The sequence below is a fragment of the Trachypithecus francoisi genome, unplaced genomic scaffold (assembly GCF_009764315.1).
Source record: "Trachypithecus francoisi isolate TF-2019V2 unplaced genomic scaffold, Tfra_2.0 Lachesis_group10, whole genome shotgun sequence".
NCBI classification, from domain to species: Eukaryota; Metazoa; Chordata; class Mammalia; order Primates; family Cercopithecidae; genus Trachypithecus; species Trachypithecus francoisi.
In genome coordinates, this window is record NW_022681455.1 from 115,223,778 (window position 1) to 115,240,623 (window position 16,846).

Sequence of the window (16,846 nt, forward strand, 5' to 3'; positions counted from 1 at the left end):
TTTAAAATGCCTATAGTCTTTGACCTAGTGATTTTACCTAATAATTCCACTTCCGGGAATTTCTCATAAAGATATCTTGAAATAGGCCAGGCGTGGTGGCTCATGCCTGTAATCCTACCACTTTGGGAGGCTGAGTCAGGCAGATCACTTGAGGTCAGGAGTTTGAGACCAGCCTGGTCAAACTGGTCAGTAGAGATGGTAAAACCCCGTCTCTACTAAAAATACAAAAGTAAGCTGGGTGTGGTGGCACATGCCTGTAATCCCAACTACTCGGGTGGCTGAGGCACAAGAATTGCTTGAACCCAGGAGGCAGAGGTTGCAGTGAGCCAAGATTGTGCCACTGCTCTCCAGCCTGGGTGATAGAGCAAGACTCTGTCTCAAAAAAAAAAAAAAAAAGAAAAAAGAAAAAAGAAAAGAAAAGAAAAAAGAAAGAAAGAAAAGAAAAAAAGTTCTGGTGATAGATGGTGGTGATGGTTTCAGAACCATGTGAATATACTTGATGCCACTGAATTGGCATCTAAAAATGGTTGAAATGGTAAATTTTATGTTATGTATATTTTATCACAAAAAATGGGAAAAAATGATGGGTGTATGTATTGGGTTGTTTTTGAATTTGTATGCTGCTGGTATGATCATACAACAAAACAAAATAGTAGGATAGATGCCAAGTAGGAAAACAAGCTATATAATTCCATGGATATTTACATGGGAGATATTTAAAATTATTTAATGAGAAAAGAAGAAACAGAACAATGTGTTTGGTATGATGCTGACTGTGTGACAACAATAAAATGTATATACTTAAATCTCCAGAAGGGTATTCAAGAAACTGGTAGATCGTGTGATTGTATCTCACATTTTGATAAAGGTTGCACAAATATCCTTCTAGCAACAATGGATTAGATTATCAGTTTGTCTATATGGTTTCCATTAGACTTCCCCAGTTTCAGTACTGAAGGTCTCACGTCCTCAGAATGGGAAATGGGGCCCCCGAGGTCAAGGAGGGAGATTTACTTCTCATGCTGGCCCCCCTCCACCCTTTGATTTTGGAGACAGGATCTCGCTCTGTCACCCAGACTGCAGAGCAGTGGAATAATCATGGCTCACTGCAGCCTCGACCTCCTAGGTGTCTGTAATCCCAGCGCTTTGGGAGGCTGAGGCAAGAGGATCACTTGAGGCCAGGAGTTCTACTCCAGCCTGGGCAACATAGTGAGACTCTCTATTTGCAAAAAAGAAAATAAAAATTAGCTGGGCACGGTGGCATGCACACCTATAGTCCCAGCCACTCCAGAGGCTGAGGTGGGAGAATCACTTGAGCCTGAGGCTACGGTGAGCTATGATTGTGCCACTGTCCTCCAGCCCGTGCAAAAGAGACCCTGTCTCAAAAAACGAAACAAAACAAACAACTCCTCCTCTACATTGACTTGCCCAAATTTCACCAGCCCCCACCATATATCTGGGCCAAAGGATGTTAGGAGTTTTGAGCTACAAGTATGTTATAGCTGCTCAAACTTCATCCTTGCTGCTCCTTTGGTGAATTAAAGTGAAGCTAAAATATGTTCAACTGCACTCCCACTCTCCACCAAAAACCCAACTTGCCCCTTCTTAGCATCTGGAAGGCTCGCCTGTCTTCGTCTGCATCCTGCTGATCTTCCTGTGCCCAGGACGCTCCTTGGCTTATGCGTGAAACAGGCATGCGTTGCTCAATCTGAAGTAACAGCGAGAGCTCCTTCCAGACATCATTCAGGTTCTTGTTCACGTCCTTGAAGAGTATTTTGTCCTGGCTTGCTGTTAGAAACCTGCAGATATTGGATCTATTGCTGAACTTTTCTATCTCCCCATTAGCCTCCTCCAGGGCAGCCTTGAAGCGGTTCATGGCTGCGGTTAACTCCTCAGAGGGCACGCTCCTCTTTCCTTGGTCTTGGAGCATCTCCAGAGACTTGACCAGGCCGAGGACACGGTGGCCCAGGCGCCGGCACTGTTTCTTGCAGTATTTCATCTCTTCACACCGTTTGTGGATGACCTGGCCAAGGGTGATAATATGCTTCAAATTTTCCATGCCTGGAAGAAATGAATGTAATTTGGTGAAATCCCCAAATCTCCTGCATATTCACTACTTGGCTAAGAAAGAATCAAAGGGGTCTGTGATTTAAATGCCTGAGGAGGTCTCCCTAGCATTTTCATGCAAGATGGAGATGGTTTGCTGCCCACCAAAACCTGTTCTGCCCTCCCACAATAATAGAGTTGTAGCTGGGAAGAGCTGGTCCAGCCGGAACGACATCTCCCAGCTTTCCTTGCAGCGTGATGTGGCCGTGTGACTAGTTCTCACCAATGGGGTTTAAGTGCATGTGACCCACTCTACTTCGGACTGGGGCAACTTTGCTGCCTCCACACACTCTCCCTTTGCTGGCTGGCTGCGTGTGATGAAGCGGCCCTAGGGGTGGTGGAGCCCCAAGAAGGGTCCTGAGTCCCTGAATCATCACTTGGAGAAGAGCTACCCACAGATCTGGAACGTCTGTCATGGACTGTTAAGTGATCAAGGAATAAACTTGTATTGCATGTAAATTTTCAGGTCGGTATGTTTACATCAGTTTCGCCTATTACAAATATATCCTGCTAAAGCATAGAGGTTTCAGGGGCCAGGCAGGTAATTCAAACGAGTGAAGTGAGCTGGACTAGTCTTTACTGCCACAGATAAGTATGTTTCTTTATCTTTTTCTTAAAACATGTGGACTGTCTATCTTTCATTTTTCCTACAAAAATTTCTTCAGTTTCTTCCTACAGTCCTTTAAGAAAAATGCAGCTGAGCGAGGTGGCTCCCACCGATAATGCCAGCACCTTGAGAGGAAGAGGCAGGAGGATTGCTTGAAGCCAGGAGTTCCAGATCAGTCTGGACAGCAAAGTGAGACCCTTTCTCTAGAAAAATAAAAAATATAATAAAATAAAATAAATAAAATATAAAATTGGCTGGGCGCAGTGGCTCACACCTGTAATCCCAGCACTTTGGAAGGCTGAGGAGGGCAGATCACTTGAGGTCAGGAGTTGGAAACCAGCTTGGCAAACATGGTGAAACCCCGTCTCTACTAAAAATACAAAAATTAGCTGGGTGTTTTGGTGCATGCCTGTAATTCCAGCTACTCGGAAGGCTGAGTCAGAAGAATTGCTTGAACCCAGGGGGCACTATCTCAAAAAAAATGTAATATATTACATATATATTGTAATACATATATAATATTCCATATATATTATATACATAATAAATTAGCCTGGTGTGATGGCACACACCTCTAGTCTCAGCTGCCTGGGAAGTTGAGATAGGAGGATTTCTTGAGCCTAGGAGGTTGAGGCTGCAGTGCCAGCTTCCTACTCTCAACCTCTCTCTCTTCTCTGAACATGAGTGAGGAAGCACGGAGCCCTGATCCTAAAGCTTGGAATGAGGTTAACCTGAGCATAGTAGAATGGAAAGGGAGAAAGAATCTGAGTCCTTGATGACAACATCGAGCCACTGGTTTGAACTGACACTGAAGTGTACCCCATCCCCTAACTACAGGTTTCATGGACCAATTACCTCCCTGATTGTTTAAGGCAGTTTGAATCATGTTTGCTTTATTTGCAACTAAAGCCAACTGTGTTCAGCAATGAATGATGATAATGATGATGATGCTAGATCTCTCAATTCACCTACTACATCCTAAGTGCTCTGGAACCCCCAGCTCTCCATGGTTATTTTCATTTAACAGATGAAGATACAGGCTGGGCATGGTAGTTCATGCCTGTTATCCCAACATTTTGGGAGGCAGAGGTGGGAGGATTGCTTGAGGCCAGGAGTTCCAGACCATTCTGGGCAACACAGCGAGACCTATCTCTACTAAAAATACAAAAATTAGCTGGGACCTGTAGTCCCAGCTACTCAGGCGGCTGAGGTGGGAGAATTGCTTGAGCCTAGGAGGTCAAGGCTGCAGTGAGCTATGATGACACCACTGCACTCCAGCCTGGGAAACAGAGAGAGACCCTGTCTAGAAAAAACAAACAGGTGAAAAGTGAAGATGCTGTGGTTCAGGGAAGTTGCATTCAAATAATCACAAAGCCATGAAACCAGTTTTCAAAGTATTTAAAATAAAGTTAGGGTAGGGTGTGATGGCTCAAACCTGTAATCCCAGCACTTTGTGAGGCTAAGGCCGGGGGATCACATGAGCCTGAGTTCGAGACCAGCCTGGGCAACATGGTGAAACCCTGTCTCTAAAAAAAAACCACAAAAATGTGCTGGATGTGGTGGTGCTTGCCTGTAGTCCCAGCTACTCCAGAACCTGAGGAGGGAGAATTGATTGAGGCTGGGAGGTCAAGGCTGCAGTGAGCCATGAGTGTGCCACTGACTCCATCCAGCCTGGGCAACAGAATAAGACTGTGTTTCAAAAATACCACCACTACCACCAATAACAACGACAACAAAAAACAAAGTTAGTTGTTTTTATTTTTTGAGATAGAGTCTCGCCCTGTCACCCAGGCTGAAGTGCAATGACACAATCGCGGCTCACTGCAACCTCCACCCCCCCGGGTTCAAGCAATTCTTCTGCCTCAGCCTCCTGGGTAGTTGGAACCACAGGTGCCTGCCACTACGCTTGGCTAATTTTTGTAGTTTTTCGTAGAGGCGGGGTTTCACCACGTTGGCCAGGCTGATCTTGAACTCCTGACCTTGTGATCCACCCGCCTCAGCCTCCCAAAGTGCTGGGATTACAGGTGTGAGCACCGCACCTGGCCTTTTTTTTTTTTAACAGTTCAGTGAAAAAGGTAGGTTAAGTATTACCACCAGTTTATGGATTAAATAACAGCTTGGTCTGGAGCCCAAATATGTCTTTAAAACATGAGTGAGGCACTGGCAGAAGTGAAACTAAATAAATGAGCAATTGATATATTTGCATTTTTGCTGCCTGAGAGTTACAGTGATTGGGCAAGGGAGGTAAGAGTTATTAGGGCAATCCTAAAAAGACTAGCGGATCTCGGTCGGGTGCGGTGGCTCAAGCCTGTAATCCCAGCACTTTGGGAGGCCGAGACGGGTGGATCACGAGGTCAGGAGATCGAGACCATCCTGGCTAATTTGGTGAAACCCCGTCTCTACTAAAAATACAAAAAATTAGCCGGGCGAGGTGGCGGGCGCCTGTAGTCCCAGCTACTCGGGAGGCTGAGGCAGGAGAATGGCGTGAACCCGGGAGGCGGAGCTTGCAGTGAGCTGAGATCTGTCCACTGCACTCCAGCCCAGGCGACAGAGCGAGACTCCGTCTCAAAAAAAAAAAAAAAGACTAGCGGATCTCAGACTACCCAGCTATTCCCACATGCTAGGCAGGTATCTTCAAGGCTATTTCTTGGGAATTGTGAGGGCAAAGGGTTTTACACTTTCTCTGTTGCACCAGAAACAGAAGCACATGTGACAATGTTGTTCAAGGAATCTTGCAAATTTTAGCTTCTTAGCTCCAAGCTCCAGTTATCTTACTACCAGCCTCATCAGAAAGCCATATCTCAGCACTAACTAATCAGAAAGGAAAGTGGGGAAAATATCGCACCCATAGAAGTGACAAACAATTTAAAATAATCAATTATACAATGATGGCATGGTATGAAGAAAATTGTAGTGGGTGCAGTGGCTCACGCCTGTAATCTCAGTACTTTGGGAAGCTGAGGCAGGTGGATCACCTGAAGTCGGGAGTTTGAGATCAGCCTGGCCAACATGGTGAAATTCCATCTCTACTAAAGATACTAAAATTAGCTGAGCATGGTAGCAGGTGCCTTTAATCCCAGCTACTCGGGAGGCTGAGGGAGGAGAATTGCTTGAACCCGGAAAGTGGAGGTTGCACTGAGCCAAGATCATCCATCTCAAAAGGAAAAAAAAAAAAAAAAAAAAGAAAATTGCACAAAACAAAGCTTGAAGAAAGGAGGAAAGAGAAGAAGTGTCATGTTTCTGGCTAGGAAGACTAAAATAGACCAACCCAGCAATCCTTCCCAAATTTAAATCCAATTTAATGCAGTTCCAGTAAAACATCTAATGACATATTTTGGCATTGAAACAAAATGAAAAGTTCATTTGAAACAGGAAATTAGTAGGGATAACCAGGATTTTAAAAAATAAAGAAAAGGGGACTTGCCTGTATGATATTAAAATATATTAAAAACTGCAAAACGTCGGAAAAAAGCGCCCTACAATAACTTCAATTGTTTAAGGGCTTATTAAGTATATGAGCTCTAAGGAAAGAAAGAGAATATAAATATATACACGGGTAGACTGGGCAATTTGAATTTCTAGGAACTTATGATGTAGAAAAGCTTGTGTGTGTAGATAGATGGCTACTAAGATGTTCACTGCAGTGCTATTTATAATGTGTAAAACAAACAACTAAGAATATGTTCAGGCCAGCCACAGTGGCTCACACCTGTAATCCCAGCACTTTAGGAGGGTGAAGTAGGAGGATCACCTGAGCCCAGGAGTTTGAGACCAGCCTGGGTAAAAAAGTGAGACCCTGGCTCTACCAAAAAATGCAAAAAAAAATTTAATTGGGTCTGGTGGTGTGCACCTTGTAGTCCTAGCTACTTGGGAGGATCTGGCGGGAGGATCACTTGAGCCCAGGAGTTTTGGAGGCTGCAGTGAGCTATGATTGTACCACTGCACTCCAGCCTGGGCAACAGAGGGAGACCCCATCTCTAATAATAAAAACATAAAATGAAAAAGGGGATTATGTTCATATGTTACTATGAGAAAACAGGTTACTAATTTTAAAAGTGAAAAATCTTTAAATGGCAATAACAATTCAAATTCACCTCTTCCCTCCAAAAAATAAAAATAAAATAAAGATTATCAGACATTTACCTCTTCCCCCCTCTCTCTGTCTCTCTCTCTCTCACCTTCAGCCTGCAAACCTGAAGGCTTCCTTTTTCTGAGAAGACATCAGGTTACTTGTTCTCGTGTCCCTGTCCTCCACGACCCCCACCGCTACTGAGCCTCTCGCTTTGACAGAAGGTAGTGCGAGATCCGAGCAGGCAGCTCCACCATCAGAGCCGAGGAAATGAAACCAACTCGGTGCTGAGTTCCAGGAACTCGGACCGGGCCACCTCATCCCCGGTTCTTCCCATCACTGCCCAGGAATCTGGCTGCAGCCCCTCGGCCCCGCCGCCTCCTGGGGAGACCCCATGCTCACCTTCGTGCCTCCCGAGGGATGTGCGTCCAATCTGTCCCGCGCCGAGTTCCAAAAATCTCGCTCTTCCGCCTTCTTTCCCACGACCGCCTCCTGCCCAGGGGAGAAGTCTGCAAACACGAGGCCCGCGGGAGTTCCCCTGCACCCCCTTCCCTGGTGTCCGCGCCCTGCGCTCCACTGGCTGTGCCCGACACCACACGTGGCTGGCGGCGACAAGGAGCCACGATCCTACCTGAGGGAAACCCCGGCCACTGCAGCTGCACTTGAGCAGGGTCCCTCCACTCAGCTACTTGGACGGCTGTTTCTGTCCTGTGCCCTGCGGAGGCCAGTGCCTCAGGTCTGGGACGCCTGCAGGGAATGCTGCGACACTTCCCCTCCGACCTGGCTCAGCTGCCAACCGCCAGGCTCACGGTGCCCCAGCTCCCTAGAGCCGCTTTCTAGGAAGCTCAGAGCCACGAGCCCTCCCTTCCTCCTGCTATGCTCCTCCTGTCCTTTCCACACTCTCCTTGCCTTCCTTAAAGTCACTCTGTAACTACGCTGTACACGTCAGTGCCAGGCCTTCTTTCGGGGCTGGGGATTCAGAATAGAATAAGTTCCCAGCAACTACTATAACCAGGACAGGGTGTGGGAAGGACTGGAAGTTTAGAGAAAAACTGCAAGTTGGAGAGAAGCTTCTGGTGTTCACTTCTCTGTGCTGGATAATATTGGCGGGGTGGGGAGGGTACTAGGGAAGAGACACCAAAGTGGGAAAAAAAATTACTTCCTCCTTTAAGGTCATTGCAGAACATCCTTATAGTGTGAGTCAGCTTTTCTTTTTTTTTTTTTTTTTTTTTGAGGCAGAGTCTCGCTCTGTCGCCCGGACTGGAGTGCAGTGGCCAGATCTCAGCTCACTGCAAGCTCCGCCTCCCGGGTTCCCGCCATTCTCCTGCCTCAGCCTCCCGAGTAGCTGGGACTACAAGCGCCCGCCACCTCGCCCGGCTAGTTTTTGTATTTTTAGTAGAGACGGGGTTTCACCGTGTTAGCCAGGATGGTCTCGATCTCCTGACCTCGTGATCCGCCCGTCTCGGCCTCCCAAAGTGCTGGGATTACAGGCTTGAGCCACCGCGCCCGGCCAGCTTTTCTTAAGATTAACTACATTTTCAGCTAGAAAGTCTAAGTAGTGTCACGCATTTATTCAACAGACTATTTGCCTCTGAAAGAACAGAACTGGGGGCTGGGCGCAGTGGCTCATGCTTGTAATCCCAGCCCTTTGGGAGGCTGAGGTGGCCGGATCACCTGAGGTCAGGAGTTCGAGACTATCCTGGCCAACATGGGGGAAACCTGTCTCTACTAAAAATACAAAAATTAGCTGGACATGGTGGTGCATGCCTGTAATCCCAGCTCCTCGGGAGCCTGAGAGGGGAGAATCACTTGAACCCCGCCTTGGTGATTCTTCGCCCTGTTATTGTTCTTCCTCTCCTGAACCATCATTTTTCTTCCTGTCTTAGGTGAAGAGATTCAGGTGAGGCAGGAGAATAGGGTCTGCAGGCAGGGAACATAAAGCTGATTCACGCTGACTTCCTAGAACTAGATAAAATGGAAACACTTCGGCTATGACAGGAAATATTTTCTTCATTTACATATGGTGTTCACTGAGTAAGTGACTTAGCAACTTAACTTCATCTTCTTCATTTACATAGGGTGTACACCAAGTAACCAGTGGAAACCTCTAGAGGGTATTTAAACCCCAGAAAATTCTGTAATGGAACTCTTGAGCCCCTATGCTCAGGCTGGCTCCCAGCCTGTGAAGTGTACCTTTGTTTTCAATAAATCTCTGCTTTTGTTGCTTCATTTTTTCCTTGCTTTGTTTGTGCCTATTGCCCAATTCTTTGTTCAAGACTCCAAGAACCCGGACACCTTCAACAGGTAACATAGGGGCATGTGATTTATTGAAGGAAGGCTCTCAGGAGTGCAGTGGGTAGGATAGCGCAGGGGAAGAAAAAGTGAAACAAGGATGTAGTCAGTGGAGGCTCCATGGGGAAGTCTGGAACATGAAGCTCTGGAACAAGATGCAGCCTCCTTTCTGCCCAGGGCAGTCCTTCCGGATGAGGGGGAAGCTGTGTGAGTCTTCAGCTGTCAACATTCACAGCAGCTACAGGATGAGTATACTGATCTGCTATAAACAAAATCATACAGTGTATAACCTTTTGGAATTTTTTTCTTTTCTTTTTTTTTTTTTTAACTGTACCACCATCAATGTACAAGACATTCAGTTTCTCTGCATCTGCAGTAGCATTTTGTTTCATCCCTGTCTGAATTTTTAGCTATTCTAACAGGTGAATAGTGATATATCATCACGTTTTTTTGTTTTGTTTTGTTTTATTTTGAGATGGAGTCTCACTCTGTTGCCCAGGCTGGAGCGCAGTGGCACTATCTCAGCTCACTGCAACCTCCACCTCCTGGGTTCCAGTATTTCCCCAGCCTCAGCCTCCCAAGTAGCTGGGACTACAGAAGTGCACCAGCACACTTGTCTATTTTTTGTATTTTTAGTAAGACAGGGTTTCACCATATTGGCCAGACTGGTCTTGAACTCCTGACCTCAGGTGATCCACCCACCTTGGCCTCCCAAAGTGCTGGGATTATAGGCGTGAGCCGCCGCACCCGGCCTCATCATGGTTTTAACTGGCATTTCTTTAGTGCCTGGTGATGATGTACATGTCTTCGTGTGCTTATTTGCCATCTGTTTAGCCTCATTGGTGAAATGTCCATCCATGTCTTTTGCTCAGTTTTAGTTGAATTCCTTTTTAAAAACTTGAGTTTTGAGAGTTTAAATATTCTAGATATTAGTCCTTTGCCAGATATGTGGTGTTCAAATGGTGATGGAGTAACTGGACAAAAATATGAACTTCACCTAAACCTCATATTCTATGCAAAAATTGCCTGAATGGATCATAGATTTAAATGTAAAATGTAAAACAAGGAACCTTTTAGAAGAAAGCAGAGAGAACTGTGCAGAATTAAAAGACATTTCCTGTTGAGAAAGCATCAATGTTTGAAAAAAGTTTAAATGAGCCTTTAAAAATTTTTTTACTTTTAGTAGAGACAGGGGTCTCCCTGTGTTGCCCAGGCTGATCTTGAACTTCTGAACTCAAGCAATCCTTATGCCTTGGCCTCCCAAAGTGTTGGGATTATAAGCATGAGCCACCATGCCTGGCCAAATGAGTCTATTTAATTAGAATGGCTATTCATACTAAAAATTGTACAATATTGAAAATAATTTGGCTTTATCTTGGAGTTGCCATTTGAAAAAAAAAAAAACTCACAAAAATTAAAAACAAACAAACAAACAAAAACTTGAAGAAGAACATGTAGAAGAAAATCTTCAGGACCTAAGGCTAGGAGAAAAATTCTTAGGCATGACACCAAAGCCATTTTTTTTTTCTTTTTCTTTTTCTTCTTCTTCTTCTTTTTTTTGTTTTTTGAGATGGAGTCTCCCTCTGTTGCCGGGCTGGAGTACAGTGGCGTGACCTCAGCTTACTGAAACCCCCACCTCAGGGCTCAAGCAATTCTCCTGCCTCAGCCTCCCGACAAACTGGGGCTACAGGCATGTGCCACCACACTCAGCTAATCTTTTTTTTTTTTTTCTGGTAGAAACGGGGTTTCAGCATATTGGCCAGGCTGGTCTCGAACTCCTGACCTCAAGTGATCCACCTGCCTTGGCCTCCCAAAGTGCTGGGATTACAGGCATGAACCACTGCGCCCAGCCCCAAAGCCATTATTCTTAAAATTAAAAAATGATGGCCGGGTGCGGTGGCTCACACCTGTAATCCCAGCACTTTGGGAGACCGAGGCGGGCAGATCACGAGGTCAGGAGATCGAGACCATCCTGGCTCACACAGTGAAACCCCGTCTCTACTAAAAAAATACAAAAAATTAGCCGGGCGTGGTGGCGGGCGCCTGTAGTCCCAGCTACTCGGGAGGCTGAGGCAGGAGAATGACGTGAATCCGGGAGGCGGAACTTGCAGGGAGCTGAGATTGTGCCACTGCATTCCAGCCTGGGAGACAGAGATGCCATCTCAAAAAAAAAAAAAAATTAAAAAATGATAAATCAGACTTGATCAAAATTTGAAACTTGCTCTGCAAAGTTCCTTTTAAGAGGATGAAAAGACAACTTACAGATTGGGAGAAAATATTTGCAAATCACATATCAAACAATACGCCTCTAAATAACTCATGAGTCAAAGAGGAAATTTTCTCAAGGGAAATGAAGATATATTTTGCTCAATAAATTTAAGGAGATCAAAATCATACAAAGTATCTTCTTTGACTACAATAGAATAAAACTAGAAATAAATAACAAGAAGAGAACTGGAATATTCACAAATATGTAGAAATTAAACAACATACACTTAAACAACTAGTGGGTCAAAGAAGAAACCACAAGGGAAATTAGAAAGCACTTAGAGACAAATAAAATAAAAGATACAACATACCAAAACTTACAGGATGCAGCAAAAGTAGTCCTCGAAGGACAGTTTATAGCTATACATGGCTACAAAAGGAAAAAAAGAGAGAGGCCTGGCACGGTGGCTCACGTCTGTAATCCCAGCACTTTGGGAGGCCGAGGCAGGCGGATCTCAAGTTTAGGAGTTCAAGACCAGCCTGGCCAACATGGTGAAACCCCGTCTCTACTAAAATACAAAAAAAAAAAAAAAAAAAAAAAAAAAAAATCAGCCTGGCGTAGTGGCGGGTGCCTGTAATCTCAGCTACTCGGGAGGCTGAGGCAGGAGAATTGCTTGAACCAGGAGGCAGAGGTTTTAGTGAGCCAAGATCATGCCACTGTACTCCAGCCTGGGTGACAGAGCGAGACTCCGTCTCAAAAAAAAAAAGGAGAGAGAGAAGATCTCAAATCATTATCCCAACTCTATACTTTAAGGAACTAGAAAAAGAAAAGCAAACCAAACCGAAAACTAGCAGAAGGGAGGAAATAATCAAGATCAGAAAAGAGAAAATCAATGAAACTAAAAGTTAGTTCTTTGAAAAGATTAATAAAATTGATGAACCTTTAGCTAAACTAAAACAAAAAGAGAGAAGCTGAAAATAAGGAAATCAGAAATGAAAGTGGGGACCTTACTATCTACCTTATAGAAATAAAAAGGACTATGAGAGAAAACTATGAACAATTGTTTGCCAACCAATTAGATAACCTAGAGGAGATGGACAAATTCCCAGACACACAAAACTGACCTAATTCACTTAATGAGAAATAGAAAATCTGAACATACCTACCACAAGGAAAGAAATTGAATTAATAATCAAAACTCGTCCAAACAAGAAAAGTCCAGGCCTAATAGTTTCACGGTGAATTCTACCAAACATTTTTTTTTTCTTTCTTGGAGACTTGTATTTTATTTCTTATATATATTTTTTATTATACTTTAAGTTCTGGGGTACACGTGTAGAATGTGCAAGTTTGTTACATAGGTATACACGTGCCACGGTGGTTTGCTGCACCCATCCACCCATTACCTACATTAGGTATTTCTCCTAATGCTCTCCCTCCCCCAGTCCCCCACCATCCAACAGGCCCTGGTGTGTGATGTTCACTTCCCTGTGTCGATGCGTTCTCATTGTTCAACTCCCACTTATGAGCGAGAACATGCGGTGTTTTCTACCAAACATTTAAAAATAAATTAGCACCAATCATTCTTAAACTCTTCCAAAAATAGGAGAGGAGGAAACACTTCCCAACTCATTTTAAGAAACCAGCATTACTCTGATACTAAAGCCAGATAAAGACACAAGAAAAGAAACTACAGACCAATATAACTTAAGAATCTGAGGGGCCGGGCACGGTAGCTCGTGCCTGTAATCCCAGCACTTTGGAAGGCCGAGGTGGGAGGATAATGAGATCCTGGCCAACATGGTAAAACCCCATCTCTACTAAAATACAAAAAATTAGCCGGGTGTGGTGGTGCACACCAGTAGTTACAGCTACTTGGGAGGCTGAGACAGAGGAATCGCTTGAAACCGGGAGGCAGAGGTTGCAGTGAGCCGAGATCACACCACTGTACTCCAGCCTGGCAACAGAGCAAGACTCCATCTAAAAACAAAAAAAAAAAAAGGAAGAAAGTAAACAAACAAGAAAACTTGTGCCTTGAGAAGGGGAATAGGTGATTCTTAGTAACAGAATGAGAAGTTTTCTGGCAACAATTCAGACACATCAAGAGTAGCCAAGAATACAGAATCAAGTTACAGTAATAGAAAGCATTATTCTTCTAGGCCTTTAAGATAAACATTTCAGTGTCACGTCATCAGGGCAGTCAGAATTGGAGAGAAAAAGTTACAAGAGTTGATGAAAAGGTTGAAGGAAAGAGTTACTATCCCATGCAAGGTCTTGCTCTATTGCCCAGGCTGGAGTGCAGTGGTGTGATCGTAGCTCACTGCACCCTCAAACTCCTGGGCTCAAGTGACCCTCTTGCGTCAGCCTCTGAAATAGCTAAGACTACAGGTGGTGTACCACTACACCTGGCTAATTTCTACATTTTTTTCATAGAGAAAGGGTCTTGCTATGTTGTCCAGGCTGGTCTTGAACTGGCTTCAAGTAGTCCTCCTGGCTGCCATTTCATAATTTTTAAAAACATGTTTTTCCATAATAAAATTTTTGCATGTATTAATAGACCCAATAAATATAATATTTTACAAAATGTAAGCATCAAAGAACACACTTGTATTTATAGTCAGTAATTTGGTTCATTAAAATAATATTTTACTTATTATTTAATATTAATTAATTAATATTTAATATTCAATTAAATTGAGTAATCAATTAAATTGAATATTATTTTAAAATAATATTTTTAAATGAACCAAATTACTGAATATAAATACAGGTGTGTTCTTGTATTTCATTAAAAATATTAGTTTTTAATGAAACAAATTGACCCAGACATTTAACGAATATCTATTATTTTATTTAATGTAACGTAACTTAAAAATTTCAAATTACTTGAAAAGTTCATTTATAGACATTTATCCTATTACATTTACCTAAGTTATTTATTTTATTTATTTATTTAGTTAGTTTTTGAGACAGAGTCTAGCTCTGTCGCCCAGGCTGGAGTGCAGTGGCTCAATATTGGCTCACTGCAAGCTCCGCTTCCTGGGTTCAGGCCATTCTCCTGCCTCAGCCTCCCGAGTAGCTGGGACTACAGGCACCTGCCACCACGCCCGGCTAATTTTTTGTATTTTTAGTAGAGACGGGGTTTCACCGTGTTAGCCAGGATGGTCTCGATCTCCTGACCTCGTGATCCGCCTGCCTCGGCCTCCCAAAGTGCTGGGATTACAGGCTTGAGCCACTGCGCCCAGCCTATTTTATTTATTTTTTCAAGACCTCACTCTGTCACCCAGATTAGAGCACATTGGCGCAATCTTGGCTCACTGTAGCCTCCGCCTTCCAGGTTCAAGCAGTTCTCCCACCTCAGCCTCCCAAGTAGCTGGGACTACAGGCATGCACCACCATGCCTGGCTACTTTTTATATTTTTAGTAGAGATGGGGTTTCACCATATTGGCCAGGTTGGTCTCGATCTCCTGACCTTGTGATCCGCCCACCTAGGCCTCCTAAAGTGCTGGGATTACAAGTGTGAGCCACCATGCCTGGCCAGTCCTTGGAATTTTACCTGTGAGAATTTTTTGAGGCCTGATTTGAAGATACATTTTTCCATAAAACAATTTTAATTGCTTCCTCTGAGAGCCTTGTGGCTCCACCAACCGGGCTATTTCACATTACAATTTTGGCTTGAGGTGTTTCAGATCACACAGTTTGCACGAATTCAGGCTTCAGACCTCAGTGAGGACTCTCCTTGTGGCTCTGCATCCTCAGCCTTTACCCACTCCATGCAGGAGATTTCACTTGCAGTGCCCTGGGGAGGTGGGTTTCCTCTTGGTTCACTCTTACATTGAGGATATAACCCTTTGGGGTCTGTAGCGAACACATCTGCTCCTCCTCATCATGTCCCCTCTGTCTACCTCTGGTCTTAGCCTCAATTGCGGTGGAAGGTTCTGTGTGAACTCTGTCTCAGCTTTGATTTCAGCCACAGTTCCAGTGGCTAGTTCCGGCCTAGCAAGCTCATATTCAACTCGTGCTGATAGAATCCCACTGCCAATGCATACCTCTTCTCCCTGCTTTTGTCCAAGGACTTTTGCCAAAGCCAGCATCTGCTTGGCTTGCACGGCAGGGAAGTCCCTAAGTGAGGGTGAATCAATGTCCCTGAACACAGTCCTCACCCACAGGAGTGGAAGCTGGTGATAAATGCTCCAGCCTCCTGTCCTGTTGGACCGTTCTGACACGTTTTCTCTATGCTTCTCAAGATGCCCTTACAGAATCTGTAGGAGAACCCCACATACTCAACTTTACACTGCTCCTCCAACTTCTCCCTTTCTAGACCTCCCTGGTTCTCGCTCTTTATTTCTGCAATCACCTCCCAAATAGACTGCCTGCGTCCATGTACTTGTTTTAGGTTTTGATTTTTTTGTTGTTATTGTTTATTTTTTGAGATGGAGTTTCGCTCTTGTTGCCCAGGCTGGAGTGCAGTGGCGCGATCTCGGCTCACCGCAACCTCCACCTCCCGGGTTCAAGAGATTCTCCTGCCTCAGCCTCTCAAGTAGCTGGGATTACAGGCATGACACCACACCCGGCTAATTTTGTATCTTTAGTAGAGACGGGGTTTCTCCATGTTGATCAGGCTGGTCTCGAACTCCCGACCTCAGGTGATCTGCCCGCCTCGGCCTCACAAAGTGCTGGTGCAAGCCATCGCGCCTGTAGTCCCATTTTTAGGGAACCTAAAAGAAGATGTAACCCCACTGCTTTTGCCAGAACAAAATATTTTTTCCTCTTTTAAATTTCTTCCTCCCCACTATAGGTAGCTGGGATGGGACAGAGACTTATGAGATGAGAATCCTGGAATTTTCCTAACTTTACATTCATCTTGTAGCATTCTTTACATATAACATTTATTCATTGGAACCTGGTGTGGTCTTTGGGCAAAACACCTAACAATAAAGAAAACTCCAGCAGAAATTTTGCAACCATTATGGTTTTTTAGAAAGTTAGAACTATTCATATACATAGTTACAACTTCCTCTCAAAAATGGCAGATGAGTCAAGAATGTAAGTCAACAGAATGGGTAAAGTGGGAAAGACTAGAGTTTTGAAATCACAGATACCTGCTTCCAAAATAGTCCCCGTAGAGTTTTGAAATCACAGACACCTGCTTCTAAAATAGTCCCCGCCAGGGCAGTAATGATGGGGTAGGGCTGCATGCTGCCACCAGAGGGCAGCAGAGGCCGGGAACAGGTGGAGAGGCAAGGCCCAGTTGCTGTTACCGTCTGAGATCTGGAGACAAGACGAGCATTTATTGGGCTCTGTTACAAGTTGGTCATTGTGCTGGGCACAATAAAAAATCACAAAGAGTTCAAAGGCAGAGGTCAGAGGTCAGCGCCACCGGGGGAGTGGAACAGAGCAGAATTAAGAGGGCAGTTCTTCGGATCAACTAAGGAACCTTCAAAGACAGCATGCCTGGAAATACAAACACAATACCAGAAACAAATATGATGGCTATTTTTTGGTCTGTTCCTGGCCGTGGTAGCTGGGTTATCCCTGGAGAATCAGGTGAGGCAAATTTGT

At 44.4% G+C, this 16,846-nt stretch overlaps 1 protein-coding gene across 8 annotated transcripts in view; it reads right to left on the reverse strand.

The window, feature by feature from the left end:
* The window catches only part of MLKL (mixed lineage kinase domain like pseudokinase), a 31,385-nt gene extending 22,646 nt beyond the window's left edge, over nt 1-8,739 (reverse strand). The window contains exons 1-3 of one of the 8 annotated variants that reach the window (XM_033219010.1): nt 8,592-8,739; nt 7,185-7,274; nt 1,600-2,061 (exon numbers count right to left, since the gene is read on the reverse strand). In XM_033219010.1, coding sequence (XP_033074901.1) covers nt 1,600-2,059 — 460 coding nt within the window. In that variant the 5' untranslated portion in view covers nt 2,060-2,061; nt 7,185-7,274; nt 8,592-8,739. Of the gene's footprint in view, nt 1-1,599; nt 2,062-6,856; nt 7,055-7,184; nt 7,292-7,413; nt 7,941-8,591 lie in introns of those variants that run through there. The other 7 variants (XM_033219006.1, XM_033219011.1, XM_033219008.1 and 4 more) reach the window with 7 other exon arrangements.
* Between the last annotated feature and the right edge of the window lie 8,107 nt (nt 8,740-16,846).